General features: G+C 37.0%; 1 protein-coding gene across 2 annotated transcripts in view; it reads left to right on the top strand.

Annotated features, from left to right (window-relative positions):
• The window catches only part of MAN1A1 (mannosidase alpha class 1A member 1), a 149,393-nt gene that overhangs the window by 42,899 nt on the left and 79,735 nt on the right, over window positions 1-26,759 (top strand). For both annotated transcript variants that reach the window (XM_065056759.1, XM_021294461.2), the window contains exons 3-4: window positions 6,262-6,377; window positions 17,122-17,202. In XM_065056759.1, coding sequence (XP_064912831.1) covers window positions 6,262-6,377; window positions 17,122-17,202 — 197 coding nt within the window. The remainder of the gene's footprint in view (window positions 1-6,261; window positions 6,378-17,121; window positions 17,203-26,759) is intronic.

Genomic DNA, 26,759 nt, shown 5'->3' with positions numbered 1-26,759 from the left:
AAATTTTTCCCCCATCTTGTTTCTTTTCACATTTGCTGCTGGTTTCCTTGGAATTTTGGATGCCGGTGTGTGGTCTTAGTTTTAGAAGTAACTCTGACATCTTTCCAAACTAAATTAATAGAAACTTGTCTAAAGAATAACATTAGTAGATATGTGGATGAATGACTCAACACAACATTTGTGAGAGGAGGTCATGCTGTACAACTGCTGTTTTTTTGAAATTGGTCAGTATGGAGACAAGTAAGTTTATTGTCTTTCTAAATTTCACAAAAGCACTTTGGGGGGCTTATTGCTGGCCTCTTGCAGGGATCCATTGCTGTCGACGTCACGCTCTGGGGTTATTTATCACAGCAGTGGAAAATCAAATGACCAGAGTGCTGGTTTGGCAGCGCTAACAAGTTACTCAAGGTAACTACAGCAATGGCCAACTACTGGCAATTCCATGAACCCAGAAGGATTCCCTGACAGATGATAAATGCTCTTGAAAACATAAAATGAGGTCTAACATACCTAAATTTAAACTGGCACATATTGGCATGGGGGATACTTTTCTAAGTTAATGTACAGAACCCGGGGACTTGAACTCGAGGTAGTAAAAACTGAAAACTTTTCAGTATAATATATGGAGGTGCACAGAAGGTGGCATAGATTGGGTGAACAAGGATTTATTGTTCCTAGTGGGGAACAATACCCTTTGTAAGGGGTGGAAATATCAAATCCGTAGGCAGCATGTTCAAACAAAAGAAGGTGGTTCATAACAAAATGTGTAGCTGAGCTGCGTGGGTGCCAGAAGTGTGGCAGATGCCAAAGGCTTCCATGGAAAGCAGAGGCAAGCAACAGAGGAAAAATTCGTCAAATTCTATTAAATACAAAGGCACCAGAGCTGGATCTAACATGCACAAATGTACAAAATAATAGAGAATAAAAGAATATTCCAGAAATATCACAGCATTGTTTCTTGTTACACATATGGAAAGCTAAATCTGTAAAAAATTGAAAGTATTGTTTCTTTTCCCACTCTTACCAGCTGGTAATAGGGACTGAAATTAAAAATGTTAGCATTGTTGAGGGTTTGCCAGTACTTGAGTAAGAGTTTCATGTTTTAGCATAGCACGCTTTAATAATTAATCATTCTTGACACTTTAAATTGCTAATGATATTCAATAGGAACCTTTTCAGTGAACTTTATTTAAAGGAAAACAGTATTTTAAAATCTGAATCAGCTTCTGAAACAACGCTCTAAGAAACCTGCAGCTCTAATCAAAATGTTAATTTTGTCAAACCTGTATATATTCTTGCATATGTGGAGAATAATGTAGTTCAGAGTTGCTACTTTACAATGTATATGCATATAGAGCTGAAAAATAAATGGATGCTTGCTTTGTTTTTTTTTTTTATTATTTGCATATTTAATGTTACAAAGGATCTGCTCTTATTCCACATGTTAAGAAAATATGAACTGGTCATAATGGCCAGATTAAGAAAAGTGATTGTGACAGGTTATATATCTGTATTTCTGGTTGTAATTTTGAGTCTGGAATGACAAAATGGAGGAAGATTTTATGAATTTCATCTGCTTTGACTGAGCTTCTTCACCTTACAATAACTGGAAGGTGACAAAGACAAGTCTGCCTCGCTGGCTGAAAACAATGAAGAGTCTAAGAAGATCAGGGTGGGACTGAGTGCAGCTCAAATACAGCTATGAATAAAAATATTTTTTTTTTCCCGCAATAGTACAAAGTAGCCCTAAAAAGCACTTCTGACAATAATAGAAGAAACATCTTTTTGAACATTTGCACTTTTTGGGAAGGAATATCCATTATTATTTGTATGTGCTGACTTTCCAGCACATTAAAAAATTACAAATATGAATGCCGTATATTAATTTTCATACTTCATATCAGAAACACAAAACTGTAACTTTTTTAGGAGAAAACCCCCAACATTCTCCTCATCTTCTACACTCACGTACAAATAAGAAATCCTAGTTTATGATGCTTGTTGGATGGTGAACTCTTACAGAAAGGGAGCTGATGTACAGCATGACCTGAGGCCACTTCATAGTTCATCTTTCTTTATCTTCCATTTTTGTCATATACTTTTCCACAGTTTCCTTCAAGTCAGAATATGACACAGGGTCAGAAAAAGAAAAGCAGTTGAATTCAAGAAGAGTAAGGGGCCTGGCTTCCATCCTGTTAGAGTGTATTAAGACACATCTGAAACTTTTCTCCATTTAATGTTCTGTATAATATGCTTGCAAATCAGAAATCTTCATCTGTTTCACATATATATATATGTGTGTGTGTGTATATCTATCTAGATATATACAGATATATAGATATATCTATATCTCCAAATGTATTTAATAGCAAGGAATGTGGATGTTCTGGAGAACCAAACTTGGTATACAAGGGATAGGAGGAAAGTTGTAAATAAACTATAAAGTGTACCAACACACTAGACAAATAAAAGTTTCTTTTGACCTGTCCTCCAAACAGTTTGGCTGTAAGCCAGTTGTAATTATTAACCCTTATGGCCACATAAGCTCAGTCACAGCACTGTGCTAATAAGCTTGTCATCCATAGCAGTTCTCCCTGCAGTGACATCCTGGAAACTCATAAAAAGTTATTAATCCTCTGATCACTTTTTTTATTCTGCTCTGCACCCACACTCCTGAGGCGCTGCTCTATTCCCTGATGTAATCTACTTTTCTTATTTGTGTGCACATACCTTTGCATTGTTAGATGTTATAAAGCATGTTGCTTAAATGGAACCGCTGTGTACTGCCCAGGGGTGATCTAGGCTGCTCTCTGCTGTACATAATGCTATTCTGAAATGCTGAGTAATCAGCCATCTTTATTAATCATCCACAAATCTTTTTAGTGGTAGGTTATTTTTATTTTTTTCCAGATCATTGCTGAAGATTTCAAGTGTTAAACTGGAAAGGATGCTTTGTAGATTCTGCTAGATAGTTCACTTGAAGTTTCAGGTTGACTGATTTATTTTGCTTTCTTTTCAGTTAACTAACTTGTAGGTTATTTTATGCATTCTCAACTAATCACTTACATGGAATAAATAATGTTGTTGGTAAAGAAGAGCGAGAAACAGAGGCAGGTTTCACAAAGGAAGTAAAATGGAACATACATGAGTATTTGGTCTGGAGGTTTTGGTAGACACATGTAACATTTCACTTTGGTAGGCTTGTACATCTGGTTATCTCTTACATAATGAGAATTACACACTTCAAGCTTGTATGTTATGAATTTCAAGTCAGTTTTCTCTACCTTGAATATACTATTTTTTGTATTATCTGCAAAATATATCTGTAATTACCTGAAGTGTATGAATTGAGTATTATTTGTGATATGTTCCTTCTACCTAGGGCAACTATGAAACTTTACCATGGTGACTGCAACTTTGCTGGCACTTTTTATAACCCACTGCTCACTGTTAATCAAATTTAGAGCAGTACCTTAGGTGCATAGCAAAACAGTCCTTCTGCCAAAATATTCTGTGTCATATGAGTTTGTATTGTAATTGCCTAGCAATAATCTTTGCATCTTGTAGACTCTGACTGCTGTGTAATTCCTTGGGAACGTTTTGTAGGAACTAACATGAATGATAACTGTATTTAATAATTTTTGTGGTGTGCTTGTGCTTTCAGAAGCATAGTATGTGTAGGCTTGTGAAATATTTGATCTTATTCCATAATAAGAAATGTTAATTTAACGTTTTTGAATTCCTTTTTCTTTCTTTTTTTTCCCTTCCCCTTGTTTGTCTGTCTTGTTACAAATGAGCTGTTCAGCTACACAATTTCCTTAACATTCTCAAGCTTGGATTATCCTGTTGGCTAACTTACTGTAAACAACAATTGTTCACAATTCGTAATTCTGGCCTCTAAACCAACACTTTAAAAATGCCTTCTGTGTTCTTTTTTATCAAGACTCCTGAAGTGTAACTGTTTGAGACAAACTTGACAATTTAATTGCCACATTAATTGCTTTGCTCTGTTTTCTGGAGCCTTCAGAATGATAGCAAAATTTGTCTCAAATAAAGTAAGATCTGCTTGAAATTCTCCTATTTCCTTTTGTCTGCCTGCAGGGAGAGGCCGATGTGCTAAGCAGGCCAGATTCAGCAAAACAAAAACAAATCATAGGAAGTGGGTGATTTCTCAATAAGGTTGAATTCTTCTCTTTTTCTTCTGACTCAGTAGTGAGTTGCAGCTCAAGTAGTAATCCTCAAAATTGAAAGCTCAGCTGTTTAGAGGTGGTGTTAGCTGTATTACAAGAGGATTATCACAAAGAATGTCATTGCACGGTGAGCCTATCACAATCCACTCAAGCAAATCAGGTTATAGATGATTTTTCTGTAAGTAAAGCTCAATTGTAAAAGTTCACCAGGAGCTGCTTTTGTTGTATGGAGTTACGAAACATTTCCAGAGCCTTTGCAGTAGGACTCTTGAGCACATGTCCTCCAGCAGTTTTCCACAATCACTATCTCTTTCTCATGAGCTTAGGAAAAAAAACAAGCTACATAGCCAAGTTTAAAGGAATGCTTTTCCTTTAATATGAGAGAAAGGCAGCCAATCTCCAAATAAGCCCTGGGAAGATACGATGTTCTTTTTACCAAAGTATGCTGCAGTTTTATTAGTGAAATATATGGGGGAAAAAACATACAGATTACTCTCATTAAAATAGGAAAGGGACACTCTAAAAAGGATAGTATATGCAATTAGCAGCTGCTAAAACGGAGCATCTGGTTCTGTTAAATATACCAAGTAAGTGTTATGATAATCTCGAGTATTCTTTTGTTTAAGGTGATACAAATGGAAAATTATTTTCTAGCTGGAAGCTTAAGTTAAGAAAGTGATGTCCATCCTGCATTATGAAGTTCTTCCATCACTTCTCCATTCCATGAGGAAGCAGAAAACCTTGAGGGTAGTAAACACAGGAGTTGACTGAAATAGTGGATTTGCTACTTCAATATGAATAACTCAATTCTGATATTTGATAAGTACACAAAACTAAGTTTACTTTTTCATCAGGTATTTCAGAGGCAAGATGATAATCAAGAACTGTAACTGTTGTAGCTACTGTCGTGTTATTCACGCAGTGCAATCAGTTCCTGAATGAGTAGTCAACTCTCCACCCCAGTCATTAGCCCTTCTGGGGAGTGAGAGATTGGACCTAATGACTTCCTCTGTCCCTTGCAACCTAAATTCTTCTGCGATTCTAAATGTTTACTTTTTGTATCTAGCATCTTCTCTAAAGAATATCTTAACAGTAACTTGCATTCATAATGAAGATTGCTGTGGTCAAATTCATAAATACAAAATTGAGTAAAGTGGCCAAAATTGAGTTTTTGACACTATTCAGTAAATAGGAATTCAAGATCTTCTTAGGCACAAATGATATTTTAAAAAGGTGATTGTGAATTTGAAGGAAGCATGGGAACGTCATTTGAGTGGCTTTATTTTCTCCCAGACTCTCCACCTTACCGTTTCAATACAGGATCATGAACATTTAATCCATGCCAAAGCGAACATACTGATGATATTTCATTTTACAACCTTAGGTGAAAACTAGTAAACTGGCTTACCTGTCTCCAAAATAGATGCAGAAGGAAGCAACTTATGCAAACAGCCAGAACTTGCTATGGAAAGCGATGTGTGTCAGTCTGTCCTGAGCTGAAAAATTGAGTTGTGTGCAACTTTACCTTTGCTCCCCTAGTGCTGTCTCGTGCAGGTTGTATGGTGATATGTAGTATCCAAAAAATGTTTTTTCAGTGAGGGTACTTCTTTAAGGGCTTGCTTAACTGAAATGTGATCATTCCTTATAAGTTTCTTAAACTTTATGTGTGTTATTGAGTATAAAAACAACTGATTTTTTTCACTTCAAACTGGAAGAAACAGTCATTTCTCCATTTATAGAGATTTATTGTCTTCTATGAATCACTTTTTATGGTGAACTGTTTCATCAGTGTTTAGAAATGCAAAATCATGGCTAAAAATGCAGTGCATCAGAGCCATACTTCAAGATATAATTAGTGGAAGAAATACTTAAATATTATGATGCTGTGTTGTGGCATGGGAATCAAAGCTAAGGCTGTGAATTACTAGATGCCCACTTGACTGGTTATATGCCCAATTTTCAATTAGATTAATTGAAACCGGATTTTGAAGTTGGAATTAATTTAAATTAATGAGATCTAACTGAAAAGCCTCCTGTTGGAAAGTAATTACCGGCTCTTCATGTATTTCAGGTAACATTCAGGGAGCAACAATAGTGGATGCCCTTGATACACTGTACATCATGGAAATGAAAGAGGAATTCAAGGAGGCCAAGGAATGGGTTGAAAAAAACTTAGATTTCAATGTGGTAAGTAGTGTTACTGATTAACATTTAGTTCTCTGTTTAGTACTTCAGCAGCCAATTGAGGACTGGGTTCTAATATTGCAAGCGTGATACAAGGCTACAGAATTTAGATCATGGATAGGTAAAACAAGACAGGATGCAGAAACATAATAAACTTACTTATACAGAGTTTTTCAGTCTGAGATATTTAGATAGATAGGAGACAACGGACAGGAAGGAAGGAAAGAAAAAGGAATAGGGTATTTACCACTGTAAACTGCAAACTTTTCAGCTGTTTTGGATGGAAGAATCAGGACACTTCTAGGATTAATTTTTTAGTTATGTAAGCACTTTACATTTTTGCTTTGTGAAATCTTTAACAAATTATACTTGCATTTAAAGAAAACTACTCGCCATACATGCCATTTAAGTGCCTTTGTGTATTCTAGTAAAGTTGAATCCCATGAGTTAGACTGAACTCTTGGCACAAACTGAGCTGCTTTCATCTTATGAGGCACCAGGTCATCACAACTGCCATTAATTGGCAAACACACGATTCATTATTAAATTCTTTATTCTGGAAAGGCAAGAACCTCTCTAAAACTTGAATTAAATTGAGCAGTCCTGGTTTTGGTCATTTTTTGTGGCCAGAGCATGCATAGTAATTGCTGGGTACAGAGGGCTAATGGAGAACCTCTGCTGATGGGTATATTAAAGTAGGAAAGCCTTGTAGGCACGGTACACTGATCACTTAAAAGCTCTTGTAGTTGACGGGCATAATGGTAGAAACACATTCTGAAAACAAAGTACTCTTTCTAATATGTTATGCAAAATTCAGGATTAATTACCTTCTCTTACATGCTTGAGAATTAATTATCATTTTAAGAAGGAGGAGTTAATAAGAGTGGATATTATATAGTTGATATAAGCAGCAATTTAGTGTGCATTTATGTTTACATTAATAATGTAAATACAGGATATTAAACTGTGCTTCTGAGTAGTGTCAGATGTCTGAGTGACGTGCTAACTATCTTGTACATTTGTATCTTGTACAATTTTTATAATATTAAATTCCTGTCCTATTAGCTTAGCATTATTAAGATGTTTTAAATTTTGAGAACAAAAAATCATAGAAAATAGCAAACTCGTCTTTAAAAGAATTGCTGAGCTCCATTTGGAGGAACATCATAAAGCACTGTAGAGTGATTTGCATTAATAACATTGAAGTCTTTGGTTTTACATAAATCTTGCTATAAGCTATAGTTTGTACTGGAAACTTCTATATGGTATTGCTTACAATTTCTAACTCCTCTTGTTAATTTATGTACTTTTAAAAATTATGTAGCACTTATTTTTTCTCAGTAATGCTTAAAAAGATGGAGTCTTTCAGAAGGCCTGAAATTTTGTATTGTGTCAGTCAATGCAGCAATCCAGCAGATTTACTGAGACTACTTTACAGATAATACTGATATGCATCAGGAACAATATATTTTTCCTGATATTCCTGTAAATAGATGCCTTGAGTTCAATGCTTCACAAAATTATTTTCATAATACTTCATAGTCATGTAGAATTGAATTTTATATTGGCACCAGTAATGAGTAGATGAATTTTCCCAAAGTGGAATGAGGAAATGAAAATAATAACTGCAACACCGACTTTAATAGTTGACGTCCGTTTGTATAATGGCGGAATTGTTTGAAGCTACTCAACTTGTACTCTTGTTTAGTTTTCCACTTTAAATGAGTTCTAGTTTCAAATGCTTATTTGTATTCGTATGTTATAGTTTAAAGATGGAAATTACTCAGCACAAAGAACAGCAGGGCCCTCTCTTTTGTGTTCAAGCTTTTATAGTGTATCAGGCATTACTTGACATTTTCTGCATTAATGTTTTGTACACTCTTACTTGCTCCTGTTTTCGAAACCTTGCTCCCATGAAAGTGATTTAGTTTTTAATAACTGATGCAGTGACGTATCCTTAAGTGTTGTTTCTTGTGAGTAGAATAAAAGTTGTTTCTGTTTAATGTTTCTGGTAATTTCCTGGGCAGTGACTGCTTAATCAGCTTTTGAGGAAGCATGTTTGGCCTTTATTTGTAGAAATAGGATTAGTTTTTCTCTCCATTTAACCTTAGAACTATGCTTTTTAAATCTTAAATTTTCTTTAAGTTGTTCTTTACAAAAACAGCTGTGGCTGCATTCTGTGGCAGAATCTTCTTATATTTTACATCAATGCAGCTGGATAAAGCAAGTTTTCCCCTCTAGAAGTTTGTAATATGTCAGATGCTCATTGTATGTGTTCAACAATTTGGCCAGCACTCAGTCATTCTCATCACATGATCACAGAAGTTTCCAAATATGACTTTGTAAAGTAGGCAATAGTTTATCCATATAAAAGGATTTATGGAATAAAGACGACTTAATGGGAAATGGCATAATCTCTTCACATGTTAGATTTCAGTCTCAATGGATGAATTAGTTGTCAGGGTTACTCTTGATTACCTTTCTGAAGAAAGCAAACTCTTGGCCTCAAAGGAAAATTCTAGATAAATAAAAATCACCTTTCTCAACAAACTTGTGAATTTTGGTAAGCTTGTGAGTGGACGTGCTTGGAAGCTTCCCCTCTTGGAGCACAACACACATAGGCTATTTTTATTATAGCTTGAGCTTGTGCTTTTGTGATTATATCACTGAGATATAAAATGCTTGGGGTTTTTTCTTTCATAACTGCTGAAATTCCTTGTATTTGATACATTGCTGAAGAACTGAATAGTCCTTCGTGAATTAAGTTGCATTTTCTGATTCTGCCAATATTTTAAGAGATTTAAACATACTCATACCTCCGGAAAGAGTTGACATTTAGCCATGGCTAAATCCATGGCCTTTGCATCATAGATGTGTGCTCAGTTTTCTGCTAAATCACTTCATCTCCATGGGGATGTATGTTTGCTCTTCCATTCATATAGCTGAGGATTTGGTCTGACCTCTGCATGCATGTTGCTGTTTGCACACCCTTTTTGCAGTACTTGTGCATGGCCCTGCCCAGGGCTGCCCTGGGCTGGGTTATAAATCAGCACATTGCAATGGAGGAAAAAGAAGCCAGTCTTTCACAGGATCCCTAGGGAGCTTGGCTGTTTCCTAGCTACAATTGCGCACTACTGCGTGCTTCTCTGTTTTTATTTTTTCATTATTTGCTTTAAGACCTGCACACACACAGCACATTTGTAGCTTTCTGAAAGAGTTTCTGTACTACCAACTGGTTTCTGCTTCACACTGGAAAGGAAAAAGCGATCGGTCTCTGCAACACAAGGAGAGAACCACAATGAATGCATACTTGGGAAGAGAGATTGGTGGAGGGATCTTAATGAGGCAGATGAAGGAGTCAGGGAGTAGTGGTGGAGGAGCTGAGCCACCTGGCACAGCAGTGAAGGGTTGGGAGTTGTTAAGTGCTGGAACTGATGGTGCTTCGCTTCTACATCTAACACACTCCAACCTCTTTAGAATGAAAGATCTGTCCCCCTCTTCTTCAGCTCTGCTAAACTCTTTCCATCGAAAGGACAGTCTTGACCATACTGCATACTGGGAACAGTCCTTGGCCTACATGGTGTCCTACGGCATGCCTAGACATTGGCTGGAACAAGAGGGACCCAAACCAGAACACGAGGTGCTAACAATTAAATAGTATGTGGGATAGTCCTTGAATTCATAACCTGACCCATGGACCAGCTGTCTGGTGTGTGTATAGTCAGACAGGACCAAAATGGGAACAAGGTATGGAGCAGGAAGCCATAAACTTGTTGGGAAGAGGAACATGGTTTCTTCTGCCAGAGGATTTCTTAAAGGTGAATTTGAATCCGACCTAAAATAACCTTCATGTTGGCTGTTAGTGGATTTTGCTTTGTTTGCCTCAGCCCTCTCTATTTTTGGTCAAAACGAGGGATGTCAGGAAGTTACGGTTGCTCATTCAGATGAAAGTGGCAGCAGTCTGTTCAATGGCTCTATCTATGTGGATATAATTCAGTTGACTTTAGTTGACATTTTGTGTGAGCACTGACTCATTGTGCATCATCTGTCTCATCAGAGATACCTCTCCTCGTTAACTGCACACGATGGTTCAACCTAGGAAAGCGTTGCTGTTGTCCTGTGGGGCAAGTATGAAGAGCGTTTCATTATTTGCCCTCAAAGATAGGTACTAAAATGAGTTGAGGAACTGCGTAAAGAGAAGGGAATGTGTAAGACAGCAAAGAAGCATTCAGTCTTGTGTCCTGCCAGCACTCTTAAGCAAAGCTGTTTACAGAGGCCAATCAGTCAATGTATCTGATTTTTATAAGCCACCCTGAAACTTGAAGGCTTACTTACCAGTTCTAATTTTAGTCTTTGTACTTAGCTTTGCACATTTGGTTATCTTTGAAAGAAACCTTGTGTGCAGCTTCATGCAATGTAGAAGTTTTGCATGTAATATGTCTACTATTTTGGGAAATGGAAAAAACCTGGAAAAAGTATAGAAACTTGAAATTATGTTTACCTCTGATGCCATGTATAGATCAACATAGCCCTTTTCCAAGATCCCAGAATAGCAAATATTATTAAAATCCAGTTATTAATGCTTCCAGCCTTTATCTTTAGCTCAAAACTCTCTGTGGTGTGGCAGTCAGTAACAGGACAGACTTTCAGAATCCTGTATCCTGGGTTGCATCAAAAGAAGCGTAGCCAGCAGATCAAGGGAAGTAATTCTGCCCCTGTGCTCTGGTGAGACCCCAGCTGGAGTCCTGCATCCAGCTCTGGAGCCCTCGACACAGGAAAGACATGGACCTGTTGGAGAGAGGGTCACAAAAATTATTAGAGGCTGGAGCATCTCTCCTATGAGGGCAGGCTGAGAGAATTTGGGTTGTTCAGCCTGGAGGAGGCTCCGGGGAGACCTTCTAGGAGCCTTCCAGTTCCTTAAGGGGGCCTACAAGAGGCTGGAGAGGGCTTTTTACCAGGGCATGTAGTGACAGGACAAGGGTTAATGGCTTTAAAGTGAAAGAGGATAGATTTAAATGAGCTATAAGGAAGGGATTCTTCACCATGAGGGTGGTGAGGCACTGGAACAGGCTGCCCTGAGAAGCTGTGGATGCCCCATCCATGGAAGTGTTCAAGGGCAGGTTGGATCGGGCTCTGAGCAACCTCATCTAGTGGAAGGTATCCCTGCCCATGGCAGTTGCTACTGCTCTGAAAGTGTAGGTATTGTGATTGACTTGTAATTATATTTAACATTCTATAACCTAATGTTCTGACTTGGAGGCAGATGGTTTTTTTGGTGCTTTATTCTTAGTGGGTTTTTTTTCTCATTAAGTGAGAAAATTAGAAAGTTTCCTAATATAACAATTTGAAACAGGATAGCTTCCCTATTAAAAAAAAGGAAAAGGCATGTGTGAGGTTTGAGTAAATGGACTTCAAGTAAATGTATAATGGGTCTGTGAGGCAGGTTAAGAAAGCCAGCAGTTGAAAATGGTTCTTTGCTTTGTGAGACTATTTGTTTATTAGTTTTCAGCATAACTTGTTAGTATGCTCTAAATGCTGGACTTCAACGTGTCTTGATTTTGTTTTGATAATGAATAAGGTTATTTTGATGGGCTACAAGGAGATCCTGGAAATGTATTATTAAATACAGTTCTTTTGCTACTAGAGTTCATTAATGCCTTCAGTAACACTCTATTTTTGTGCCTGTTTAAGGTCTTACAGTTTGCCATGTGGGGACTTGAGCAAGGTTAAATAGTAGGTTATGCAATAATCAGGCTTTGACACTTGAAATAAAAAGGCTGCTAAAATGGTTTCTGTTGTCTATAGGAACCGAGTATTCTAGCAAGCTGCCACTAAATTTCATCTGTGGAATATGAATGAAACTTTTTCCCCACAATTGCAAGTAATTAAAATGTTTTGCAATTATGGTAGCTTAAAGTGAGCTATTGTAGTACTCTTCATATCTCTATTATACTTTCTGGGCTGCTTAAAAATGCCAAAATTTGTTGTTGTTTCCAACCTTTGTGCTTCAACAGGAAGATATTACTATTTAATAGTAATAATAATTACAAACCTTTCTCATTTCACTTTAAATCTGGGCCCTTTGTATCCATAATTTAATCTGGAATGATCTACAGAATTATACTGAGAATTATATTCATCATTGTTCAGTGTAGGGTCCCTGGCCTTCTCTTGCACAGCTCAATAACCTGCAGGACATGGGAGTTACTATATTTCCTGTACATAGGAGCAATAGATGGAAGTGTAGATGGAGTGACTGAAGTTTTATTACATTCCTGATGAAACAAGAACAGGAGAACCGAAGTTTTTGAAAGAATCTGCAATGAAGAAGATTGAAACAAATTATTTGGTAGGATTTGTGGCCTTATCTGTATCTTTATAGAAACTAAGAGAGGAAGCTCTTAATCAAATAAAAATTAATGTGACTTGATTATTGTGAATACATCATCCACATAAAGAACACGCAGTATTTTCTCCAATTGAATGATGAATGGCAGAGCAAGTAGCAGAGCTGATGAGTGCCAGGTGGAAGCTGATACTAGATAAGTAATATTGGGTTGTATTTCAAATATTGTGTTTATAAGTGAGGGTGACTTCCCATAAGAAAACATAGGCAGAAATTGTTTTGGCCTTGGTCTACAAATTTGTGGAGAGGACGACTTTCAGGAAAGAGGTACATTAAGGAAATGATCCAGGATGTGAATACTGATTTTTGGGAATCTGGACTCCAATAGAGTAAGGGCTTCATGAGAGCCCAGCTGACAGTAGTTTTGTTGTCTGAATAGTGCTTTCAACATTGAATTCAACCACAGCTGGTTGAAGCTTCAGCAGTTTGCCAGTTGTAGACTTATTCCTCCAGTTTACAGAAGGGGTGAGGGAAGTGATGTGGTGAGGTACAGCTAAGATCAGATTGACCCTGTCATAAGTTTGCAAGTAAAATACAAATGCAGAGTAACATGAATCAGTGTAACTCTGGGTACTGCTTTATTACTTCCCCCTCGCCCACGTTTGTTAGTATTTGTTGTTTTTTTGAAGATGGAGATTCCTATGGTATAGTCAGCCTCCCTTTCTTTAAAAGGAGATAGTTTAGCAGGTTTCCTAGTTAAAACCACCAGGTTCTGCAGCTTCTAGAGTGCTTCTGAGTATTGAGCAATGGTTCTTCTCTCACTTAAAAAAACCTTCTTTCAGCATGTCTCTTGTCAAGACAAAATGTAGCAAAACTGGGCTGTTTTGTCCTTTGATTATGGAAGCTTCTTTATTTGCATAGCCCGAGTTTGAAAGAGCAGTCTTTCCATATGTAAATAGGTTCACTTCGGTCTGTCTCTAGCCAGCAATGTAAAGGATATCACATTTCTTTGTCAAAAAATAGTTTTGCCTTTCGAAGCTAATCAAGAAAATCAGAGGAAATTTCATAAAGTTGTCACAGTTTTGCTCTTGCGTCATGTAATGGATACATACATTGCTTTTGGTTTTCTGTTTCTCGAAGTATAGTGAGCAGCAGTCACAATTTGTATGGTACTTGGACTATCCCATTTATGATTCACTTATCAAAGGATCAAATAATGAGTGATAAATTATCAATTAAATGTAAGGGGAAGGACCACATTACTCACATACTTCAATTAGCATAAAACCCCTGGTAGTAAAACAAAAATCTGTTGTTCCCAATACACATATCAGTTTCCCAAGTATCTGTGTATTTTCAGAATCTTCTATAAAAGCGCAGCCTCCAAAATCAGCAGCTAGAGCAAGGTGGTATTGCATAGGAACAAAAGAGCTTTAGCACAGACATACACTAACAGAGGTATTTTCAGATATTGTCATACGCAGAGCATGGCCACACAGTCTAATTGAAGTACTAATGAAAAGACTGTAACATTAGAAATTATATCTATCCAGTTGGTCAGGGCCTTCTTATATACTTGGGATCTTAAAAAAGGAACATAATAATCTTTTAAAAACAAGTACATCTAGTCACTTCTCTTTACAGAAGCTCCATTAGGTAGAATAGAATTAATTCAAGCACTTCTCAGACCTGCTGTATGATACAGTGATGGTTTGAAAGAGAAGGCTAAACTTGAAATACAAAACATAAAATAATTCTGGCCTCTTCAGCTGCTGAAGTAGAAACTTGCATAAGTCCAGATAAAGATTTTCCCTATCTATTTTGGCACCATTAAATGGATCATAAGGTATTCCTGTACAGCTGGATCTGAAGGCAAAACAAAAAAATAACGTTGCTTACTTAAGATTTGACAGCTGAGTAGTACTATGCAGACTTATTTATGCAAACTGTATATGGATGATGATTAAAAATATGAAAAGAGGGTAATGATCAGGGTGTGGCATCTTAAATATGTAATAAAAACAATGAAAAAAAAAATTAGAAATCAAACTAGAAAGAAGGGTAATGTGGTGTAGCAGAAATATGCTGCTTTAGGACAAGTTCACTTTTCTTGACAGACTGCTTCACATGAACTTTCCATGTGGAGATGAATGTTTCTTTTGACATGAAATTATAAAAATTCTTTAGCTGTTTTGCAAATTACTATCATTTCTTTGCTTTCTGCAAATACTACTAGGCTGGTATAATGTGTTTAAGAATAGCCAAGCATATAGCTTCCAAATCTACCATTAATGAAATGTCTGTCCCTTCCGTTAATTACATCTGCTTCAGTGATTTGTCTAAACGTTTTAGTAAGAGAGGAGGGTTTCGAACAAAGGTTCAAAATGTCTGCAGGTGAAGTACTGGAAATCTGATAACGTTAAAACAATGGTTACTTTCAAGAAATGTCCTGGAAGATCACCACTTCAGCAAATGTTCAGGATTACAGTGCAATTAATCTTTGTGGTTCAATAGTAAAATCTTTATTCACATTACTTTAAAGTATTCTTTTCGTCTCTGACTGAATTCCAGAAGTAGACATCAGCACATACATACTGAGCTTTTCTTAAAAGGTTCTCAAGTAAAATATTATTGATAGGAGTTTCAGCTAGCTCAAGTTCCAGGGAAGAGAAGCTGCCCCTATCACTCCCTTAATGATCCTTTCTTCAGTCAGATCAGCCTTTCTTAAGATAGATCAGTTCTCTACAAGCTGTTTTATTAATTGGATATAGTTAAGGTAAACTTACTTAGTTATTGTAGAGTTCTTACACAGGTAACCTGCTTAGCAGTTGAACAGCTGTACTGTCTGGTTAGTGCTGATTTCTAGAGGATTCTGGTGTTTTTATATCCATCTCCCCAGGTTAACCATATTCCATGGTTTAATAAAAAGAAATGCACAGAAATGGCACTGGTTAAAGTTGAAGTGAATATCTGTTTCCAGTTACTTAATTCACCTTCTTGCTGGATTCAGTGGGGCAATGATGAACACTTGGAAGCAGAAATATCAGATTAATTTTGGAAACACAAATTCAGCCCCCTTTTTATATATATATAATTTTTTTCTTTCTTTGGTAGTTTCTTTCAGAAAGCATATGAATAGACCAGTATTGGGAGAGCAGTGAGTGAGGAGAAACTGCAGAGTTTTGGTACAGTTTAAAATAAACTTGGAAAAATGTTATATTCTCAGCAGTGCAAGACAGGAAAATAACTTTTTCAGTTTGCAGTCTTAATACGTGATGCCAGATGCGATTTTTCAATAAGCAGATGTGTGAGGGCTTTACTTTGACTGCCCCTTTGAATTGTGCTTGTGTATATAAAAAAACTGCACAGACACACTATATGAATTAAATATTAATCAGACCAATTATGTGAATGAAATTATATCCTCAGTTTTCAGAGTGGGAGGTGCAGATTAGTTTTTAGTGGAGAAAAGTTAGATGCCTGAGGGTAAGTGGACAAGTATTGCAGCAAGTCTATGACTGTTTTTTGAAGTCTGTACCTTTACAACTGGTTAAACACTGAACAACTCTCTGCAATGTGTCTTCCCTTAATCAGAGTACCACGAGTTCTTCCCTCCTACATAAACTCACATCTGAACATTTAAGCTGGAAAGGTACAAAAACAAGCTGAATGAGAAAAGCCTGCAAGCCCTTTGGAAGAAAATCCCGCAGCTCCACAATGCATTGATTTAAGCTGAATATAGCTATAGTGTATGTCAGCAGCTAGAAAATGGAAAAACAACTCAATAGATGCAAGAACAACTCAGAACACACAAAAGTCAAACAACTTATTTATGTACCCAAAGGTTTAGAAGACTGCTGGGTATCATTTTTCTACAGAAAAACAAAAATGTAAGAAGTAGTATTACATTAAAAAGTAAAAATTAAGAAACTTAAGTAGATCAGCCTTTCAACTAAATGTCTGCTTTTTGACTGAAGCAAGAAAACTCTTTATACGACATTTCTGATCAAGAACTTGTCACACAGTGTGTGAGAAGAGATAGTGCGAGGTGAGGTCGTGTGGGACTTGTCATCCAAGAGCACTTTTTGTATGTGAGTGCTGATTCATCTGCAAGGAAGTACTTAGATATGTGGATTTAGAGTATGCCTTCTGTCCAAGTGGAAGGAATGAGAAGTTAAACAGGATAAGGGTAATGGAGAGGATATTTTGTTAACATGAAGAAGAGAGAAAATACTTTAAAATGCTCTAAAGTTCACTGATGTTGGCTTTCCTTACATCTGTGTTTTACCATTTACAGTTGTTGTAGCTTAATACCTGCATGTATATAAAAAAAGGACAAGAACAAGCAAAAGTGTCCAGAAAAGTAGCAGGGAATAAAACTATGTTTGTATATTTCAACAGAATGCTGAAATTTCGGTATTTGAAGTGAACATTCGGTTTGTTGGTGGACTACTTTCAGCTTACTATCTCTCAGGCGAAGAGGTAAGGTATTTCCACGCGGTTTATCTGAAATATCATAATCTAGATAAATAGTTAACTTCTAGTTTAGTAATTTTATTTATCAGAATTGAAGTGGTTTAGAACTTTGAAAATGGATTGTATAGCAGAGACCTGTCCAATGGATTTTCTTGCTTCTCCTACTGTTGTTTTATATAAATCTTAAAGTGTTAAATATTTTTTTTTCCTGAGTTGAAACCATACCCAGACATTGTTACTGGGCTTTGTGCTAGAGTGTATAATTATGGAGTTCCTCTGCCATGGTAGTAGTGGATTTGTTGTATTGTGTACCTGCTTCACAAACTGGTTTGGAGCATATTCTTTAACTCCTCTAAACTATATTTCTGTGGACCTTTCTGAGCTGAATCTTCAACTCACATGGAAAAGGCATCTTTAGAGCAAAAAGATAACTGGTAAACCAATACCTGTGAATGTCTTTAAAGCATGAATAGCCCATTAATCTCTATTGTCTGTCATAGTTTCTGGCAAGGATGAAGAAGCAATGTAATCTAAGAGCTTTGACTAATGCAATCATTTGTGTAATATATTTGCAGAAGGCTATGCTAAGTCACAGGTACTGTGATATTTTAAATTTTTAGCTAGGCACTTTGAAAGTATTTAATCTTACTCATTTAAATTCTTATTTCTGTCTCTGGATTATACTAGTATTTTATTGTAGTCTTAATGTAAGTTAATACTCTTTAACTGTAAGTTGAATTTATCATTGGATTTCTTTAAATCCAAAGCAAATACTGGTGGAAACCCCACAAACCCTTGAAGATGTATGATTTTCTTTCATATGGAAATTTCCCAAATACTGTGGAAAGCTCTGTTTTCAACATGTCACTTTAAATTAAATTCTATGGTGTGCTGTCTTAGTAAGTACTGTTGGGTCATTAGCCTGACAAAGCAGTTAGAAGGAGACAACATTCCTCTGACATTTTTACATTTTAAGTAGACTTACCTGTTTATTTACTGTGGTCCTGTCCTGAGTGTAGGTGGCATTGAAAAGACTGTAATGTTTTAAAATATACGGTTTTTAATATTTTAACTGCCTTATAATTTTCTGGAAAAAAAAGGACTTATACCCATTTCAAATTCACACTGAACAGTAATGAAAAAAATTGAGAGGTGCTTGGTTGCTGGCTTCTTGATCTTTACTAAATATTGTTTTACTTAGCATTTAATCTCTGACTCTTGAAGAAAATCGCTTGTCCTCCTACAGTAACTCAACAACCAGAAATAAGCATATCTAAGGGTGTCTAGAATTGAAAGCTCTTCCTTCTGCGATTAAATAGTTGTATCTTTCACTGCAGATCTACTTCTTGCAAACAGGAGTGAACTTTTCCACTATAACCTATTGCTGCATTTTAATTAACTGGTTCTGACAGAAGCAGAGGATGCTTCTTGGCAGACAGCGAGCTGGTAGAGGACTGCACATGAGCCGTAACATCAAGCAGCAGTTGTCTGCCAAGAAATGCTTGAACCATTTGTCATCAGTGCTATTGGTTTCATATATACGTTGATGGTTTATATCTTGTGTCTGTTAATGTGTGGTCTCTCTTGCTCCTAAACAACATGTAGTCATTCCTTCTCTACCACTTCTTCATCTTGAGAGAGGAAGTTTTACCACCATCCCTTGGACTAGACTGGTAGCAACACTGGTGTTTAAGTAAAACTCTATTGTACAAATGGAATGAGGAATCATTTAAATGGTATTTCACGCAGTATATAATTAAGTGGAACTCATTGCTGTGGAATGTTGGTGATACTGGATGCTAATGTCCATTCTAAAAATGAATGGACTCATTACCGAAAGTAAAATGGGCTCCTCAACACGAAGATGATGTGTATGATTAAGAAGGGTCTTGACTTCTTGCAGGCTGGGGAAGACACCATCCATGCTATTTGATAGACCTCTGCTGTCTGAGAGAGAATGGTATTCCTCAACAGTTGTCCCTAGTGCCTTTGAGAGTGCAAGCCACCGTGCTTCCTTGGGGATCTCTTAAAAATACTCTGCCTTTATGAAATTTGAGGAAACTTCCCAATTTGTCTCCTAAATTCAAACACTGAAGCAATAGCCAGCTGGAGGGGTGGGATGCAGCCACCCTGAGGATGGAGCATCCTTGCAGCAGTGTGAGGTTTCCCACATTGTGTGGGTCTGTCCTTCGCCGGTGCTGCTGGCAGGAAAGGACTGAGGCCCCATAGAAAATATATCTGCCATCATCTTTTAGTCCATTATATTAGGGGATGTTCCTAAGGAAGTGGAACAACCTGTATGCAGGCTGTTTGGAGGATTAGGCTCTCTCAGTTTAAAAGCTCATTTTATTCTTTATCAGATTAACTATTTAAAAATCTTATGTTAGCTGTACTCACTTATCAAGATCTTAATTAAAGAAAGCTGTGTTTCAGTTAGAGGAGTGACGAAAATAATTATTGTTTGTACTTCTGAATTACATTTCCATGGTTAATGATCCAAAGCTGCAAGATATTGTATGTTCCATAATAATTTGTAAGTCTTAACTAATCATGATTAAAGAATGTCCTATCTTACTAAGTACTTCCTAAAACATCCTGCTTACATTCATTTAGATAAAGGCACCAATGTGAATAATTTTTAAAATGAACAAATTGAATACTTTGCCTCTTGATAACTGTGTGGTGCTTACTTGCAAGTAGAGCTATGAGATGCATTATGTTAAACGTCCTAGAATTTCTGCCTTACTAGAATTAAAAAGAGATGTCTATAAGTGCTGGAACAGTGTCACACACTTTAAGTCACATTTTTTAGTATTTTATGATTGCTATTTAAACCTAAACTAGAAATAATTCCAGTCAAATATCAACTTCATTTGTAAAAAAGCTACAAATACCATACAACTTGATTTCAAGGTAATTTAGAAGGACTGCACCTTCTTGTTTGAAGTCCCTCACAGTAATATTACATGTGAATGTTTCCTTGGTATTTTTCCGTGAATCAGTGGCTACGATGCATTATCAAAAATAAGCCTGGTTTCTTTAAAGCGGTGCTAGTATTGACTTTTTTTTTTTCCTGTATTTGTATGAAAGCATCTGGCAAGCCTGTAATATGGTAAGTTTAACCCATAGGAACAGGACAGATTTATTTACAAGCTTTCTTGGATCATTTTGTTTATATTAAACCTGAATTACTTAGTAGACATGTGATTACTTTTCTAAGCAACTTGATACATGATGTTTTTTGGTTTTGTACAGGAAAAAAAGATGTCTAGTAAGGGAGAGACTAGTTTTACAAATGCTTTGCGGTACTTAGGAGTCTGATGTAAGATTCTGGTATACCAAGGGTTGGGAGTATTGCGTGGAACAAATGCCCCATTCACAGGCCCAGATGATTTTGGTTTTTTTCCTCTTACTTAAGGCATGCTTCCAAATGTAGTCGTAGAAGGAGATAATTTGTTAGCTTTTGGAGGAGGACAACACTGTGTCCTCTAGCAGCAGCTAAGACCTTTCTTGGAATTCATGGATATGATGAACATTATTTCTGAGCACTGTCATCTGCACTGTTGGGAGTAACAGTGATCCTGGTGCTGCAAGTCATAGTAAATGTGTGGTGCTGCTTTTAAAGAATACACAAGCCTAAAGACTGATCTGAGTAGCCCTTCTGGTTTACTGACAGCTGGTTCTTATAGGTACTGCTAAAGGTGTTTAATTAGGGAACTGGTTTACGTGAAAGTTGGTTCCACAGTCTAGGAATACATTAAATAGGCTGTTTGTATGAGTAGCAAAGAAGTAAATACAGGATGCTCTGAAGTGAATAAGGAACATGTGAGTTTCAGATCCAGCTGGTAAGTTCCCAGATTCCTTTGAAGCTTTTCCATGTTTTGAATGGGATGAGTAATTTTTTTCCCCAGAGCTATAATATTTTCAGCAGCTGTTCTTCCTGCATAATATAACCTTCTATTTTCTAGGACTTAAGATAGTTGTCTTCACCAGACGAAGACAAAATAAAGTTGATGATGATGATGTTCATATTGCCATTTCTCTCCATGGCGTGAGGCAGAAATGTGACAATTTTTTTTTTTTTTTACACTCTAGCAGTGAGAAGGAAAACAAATCTATCCCTCACAGGATAAAGAGATTAAAAAAAACCAAAAACAAACCACACACACACAACCAAAAACCAAAAAAAAACCCAAAAAAACAAAAAAACAACAACAAACTGTTCTTCATGATGGTAAATGCTGGAGTTTCTGAGTTTCATCTATTACTCTCTACCAACTGTTAATTAGAAGTGAAAAAAAGAAAAGAAAAAAAAAAAAGAAATAAAAGTGATGATGTATCACGTGATTAGTCTATATTTGCATTTAGAATAGGAGTTACAGTACCACTGTTCAACCTCACTTGATGATCTTGGCCTCCTGTCTGACTTCAGACCAAATCATTGCCCACTTAAAACCACCATCCATCAGTGGTGGTAGTGCTGTCTTACTAATGAGGAGCAGACGTGAAATAATGATACAGATGCTATTGATTTAGATCTGGTTTTGCCAGGCTGACCACAAAACATTGCTGACTTCATATAGTGCAAAGACATTCTCCAGAATTTAGCCGAAGCTATTTTTATCTGTCTCCCCTCTCTTGTAGAGGTCTCCCTCCATAGAGCATATTTAAATTCCATAAATCAGAACCATATAATGCATCATTTAGCAATCTTGAATAGAAGGAGGATGAAGTTTGTCACCTATACAAAGGTATTGGCCTGTTTCTGCAAATCAGGAGTGTAAGCTCCAGTATAGATGCCTTGGGGATCTTATCTCACCATTGTGATAATTGACCGCGTGTTTTATCTCCCGCTTTCTTTCACTTAACTTGACAGTAATTAACAAGAGGACTTTTCCTTTTATGTCTTGGAAGCTTGATCTCTAATGCTGTTTGAAACTCCAGGCATACTGTATCAGCTTGATCACTTCTATGTGAATGCCACTTAAATCCTCCTTGAGCATCTCCACGGACTGTAGAATTCTGTGTTCGGTAGAAACTAGCAGACTGCAATTGCCTGTAGTTTTCTGCAGCCCTGTTTTCAGATTTGGGTCCTATTTGCCACCTACCATCCATCTGCTGCCAGTTTAAGTGATACATCAGTACTTCAGTGGTGTCATGTTTTAGTTCCTTTAGAGCTCTGAAATTATCTTGATGATTTATTTCATTTTTATCAGACATTACCCGTTTTTGTATTCCTTAATTTGTCTTAGTATACATTTACTTTACCTTCTTTACAGTTGTACCAAAAGAAGATAGAAGTCATCTGAGCTTTTTGATTTGACAGTCTTAGGACTCTGAACTTCATTTTTTATCCTTCAAGTCACCTCCAAGCATTTTACCCATGTGGGTCTTCCTTTCTAAGCTTGTTTCAGCTGGTCTTCTTGATTCTCTTTCCAAACTTAAACATTATAAAAGTGAACCTTTTGTTTATGACAGCATGTTGAACTGGAGCATGTGGCCCCTGTTAGACAGCAATATGTCATGTCAAGCTAAGTCAAGAGCTACTTTGTCTCTTATAGACTTTGAGTTTCTGCAAGAAGCTGTCATTATACTGTATAAAAGCACGGTTTACCTGCTCAGGGACAGAGAAGGGTTGAAAATCTCCTCTGTTTCCCACAATCAGAGTCTGTAATCTCCATTAGTATTTCAGTCTCTTCACCACCTGTAATAGATCTAATGCTGTTCTCTTTCTGTGCTAGCTGCATCAAAATATACTACAGAATCCCTATGGATTCCCATTCTGGAGATAACCTTGACTCCTGAGATTTTTGTTGATGAAGACTTTTCCTCTGCTGTTCCAAGCAGGCTGCCCTTCAGTCTTCTGTTTCTGTTCCTTAAGTTGCTGCAGTACAATTACATGGTCACTGTTGATGAAACCCATCTCTCTTCAATAGGTTCCCTGTACTCCAAAAGCTTCCTTGTTCCTAATGCTCCTGTCCCCTTTCTCCCGATGCTACATGCTCAGCTGCTCTGCAACTCTGCCTCTCAAGCTGGCCCCATACCTAGTGCTGTGGAAACTTCAAAGAATAGTAACAGAGATGCTGATTTCCAGCCTTGCATTTATTTCAAATTTTGCTTATTGTTTTTCCTTCTCTTCCCTCTCTGCTTTGGAGTTACTGATACCATATATACATACGTAGCTCTAAGTACGTGAAGCCCTGTGGAGCCTCTACCACCTCTACACCAGGCACACAATCACCTGCCATCAACAGCAATTTTTGTGCCTCATAATAGAGTCCCTCGGGCTACTCTGCTAAGGTAAAGTGAAAATAGTGGTAATTTACATTCATTCAGTGAATTGCTACCTGCTGGAGTTCAGCAGTTTCTCTTTCAGATGCCTGTCATCATGGTGAATATCTACAGCAGGGGGACAGAGCAGCTATGGTGATGGTTTGCTGTAGCTGCTATAACTAAGCCTACTATGAAACTGGGAACCAGAGCCCTGATTTTGGTCTGAGAAATATGAGCTTAGAATGCTGACCTGTATGCAACCACATTCTTCACTTTTAGTGGTTTTCCTTTTGTGTAACTGAAAGGAGTTTGTTTGTTTGGGGAGTTTCTTCGAAACAACAACAAAAAAATTGGTTTGCCCCGTGGCAAGCTTACTTGACCGGTTTTTTGCATTTGTGCATTGACTTTAGAAATAACTAAATCAAAATGCTGTATTGCTCACTACATTGATTTTAACAAAAATCCCTGCTCACCTCCAGCATACTGTAGTCTGATGCTGAAGCTGGTAAACTGTTGGAAAGGAGAATGGATGATAATGAGAGCTAAGTAAAATCTGATTGTGATTGTAACAGCTGGTGTCTTTGACATGAGCTCATGAGCTATATTATTAAGCAGAATTCATGCAGCTGAGAGGGAGCTGGTTTGTTTGTTCTGAGGATTTGGCTCTCAACCAGCTCCTACAGCTTCACTTGATTGTGGTTCTACAAAACAGTTGGAGAAGGCATGCCTACCAGAAGTACTAGTGTGGGTGCTTTCCTTTTCAGCAGCGGCTCTAGATATACCTGAAAGAAGAATTCTTTGCATGTGGGTTAATATACCATACAGAAGAAATTATATGCTATTAACAGTCTGTCCAGAGTCACCATGCACCTGCAAAGGAATTCACTCTCCAAGACATTTATCTCGTTTATTTCAGTATTCAGTTCTATCATTTAGCAGCACCAAATGCAATTGTGATAATAAAGCAGAATAAAAAGGGAGTAGAAACATATTGCCCAAAGAGTTAGTAGAAAATGTACAATATATGGTTAAATATGTGGTTCTGTGGAGCCATTTGCAAGCAATGTTGAGATTGTTGCAAATATTCTATCCATATCTAAAGAATAATTCTTACATATAATTTCACAGCCAAGAATTTCACTTATTTCTACAAATGAAAGCAACATAAAAATATCTCAGTGCTGACAGTAGGAATAGATCAGCATTAATTTACCCTCCTTTAAATCTAGGCTATATAAAATATTTGGGAAGGTATATTCTCTCTGTGAATATGACATAAAAGCTCAATTAGTTGATAACTAATAAATGTTACTGAATCATGATGTTGAATTTTTTTTCCCAAAAAAGTACAGGTAAAAACAGTGTGTACCTGCTTTTTACTCTCAGCATGGAATAACGCTTCATTTTTTTGTCTAAATCTTTCACAACATTTAGCTAGTTTTTTTCTAAGATTCCAATCTGTTCTGTCTCCATAGACTGAGTCTGATCCAGAGGTTACTTTTCATTAAGTAGATGATAACATCCTCTCCTTATTAGCTTAGAAAAGATAAATCATAAACCATCCAGTAGAAGTTTCCTGTGTTTTTAATTTTGTTGGCAACTACTACGGTTCCCAAATCTGACTTCAGCAGAGAATCCTTCTACTTTTGTATATTTTTGCAAAAATTTAAATTATTTCTACTAAAAAATATGTAAGCATTAATTAATTCTGAGTATTTTAAATACAGATCAAGTGAATAGAAATTCATAATGAAGTAGGGAAAGTTCCTCATTCAGTTTGCTGTCTGAAGGATCACATTAGAGATTTGTTACAAAGCACCATTTTATGTCACGTACAAGTCCTGCTGCTTCAAGCTAACTGAAAATCATTGCAAAAATTGAATGCCTGAAATCAGAAGGAGACATCATTGCTATTTTTGCATGCCCTTCACGCCTCCAGCAATAGGTACAGATAATGGCATCTTTGCTGCAGAAGAAACAGATATCCTTTTAGTCTGCTTTGGATTTAGCAATACATCTTGCTCAGCAGATCAAATTTGAAACAGATATAAACTAGGTTTACTGGCTTTAAGTTAGTGTGAACTCTTGGGGTCAATGTATGGGGAGTGCTAATTGGCCTGTGTATTTTTTTTTGGCAGGATCTATTGTTTGTGCTTTCCCAACAACAGAAATCTGAAAGATTTGAAAGGAAAGACAAGGAGGGAGCTTTTCACCGGGTCCTTTGAAAGTGGCGGGAATCCACATGCTATTTGTGTGCCATTTGTTTGTAAAAATGCAACAGTTGAATAATGTTGATAAATGTTGTGGTTGATAAATGAGTGCAGTTCCTGCCTCTCCTCTGCCAAAAGCTTCCCTCTGCCATACGCAGACTGGATTTGCACCTGATGTGCAAATAATTGAGAAGGAATTTGGAAAAGATGTTTGCATGAAAAAACCTGTGCCACTTCCAGCACGACAGATGCCAAGGGGAATTTGGGTTTTTGGCAGGTGATTGCTCCTAAACAGAGCTGTCATGAAGCATTTGAAAGACAAATCCTTGGTTTTCCTCAAGTCAGTGAATGTAAGTGCTGTGTTGCATAGGGCTAAGCACACAGAAATGGGAAAACTGCAAAATTTCTTAAGCTAAAGACTGAGAAGAGGATGAACAAAATCGCTTGAAGACTTGAAAGGTGAAAAATAGGAGTGATACATAGTGCCAGTCATTTATTTAAATCTTATTTGCTTTCCCAAGGAAAGTTAGTTTAGGGTGTATTTCAACATCAGGTTCAGTTTCCTAGCTGTTTACATTGCAAGTCTTTTGTCAACCGGTATTATACTTTTGTATTCCCACAGGTGTTATCTGGTCAGCTATCTTACTGTTTAACTTTCCAGTAAAGCATAAGATGTAAGAGAGGTCAGAAAGTGGTAGGATATTCTGATGAATTTGGATTTTATGTGTTCACTTCTGATATTCTGCACTGAAACACCTGTGGTTGCTTATGTTAACCTGCCTGACCTTGATATTTCCTTCGAATAGTAGCTAATTTAGACAGTACAGTATGAAGTGATTCTTGTCATTCAGCTACATGAAGGTTCAAATGTTTATTTTAACATCCAAAAAACCCAACCCTATGTAAAACTGACAAAACTCAGAGCAAACAAGGAAGATGGTTCCAGCAGCAGTGTTACTGGAGTGGAGTCAACCTTGAATTAACAAAAAGCGATCTTCCTTCTGGCATCAAGGGCCAGTTCCGTAGTTTCTTACAATTCAGATGCACTGAACTACCAGAAGGGCTCTGTGACTAGCTAAT

This window comes from Columba livia, chromosome 3 (genome assembly GCF_036013475.1).
Source record: "Columba livia isolate bColLiv1 breed racing homer chromosome 3, bColLiv1.pat.W.v2, whole genome shotgun sequence".
NCBI lineage: Eukaryota > Metazoa > Chordata > Aves > Columbiformes > Columbidae > Columba > Columba livia.
The sequence above is the reverse complement of the archived record's forward strand: the minus strand, read 5'-3'. Positions and strand labels throughout refer to the sequence as shown.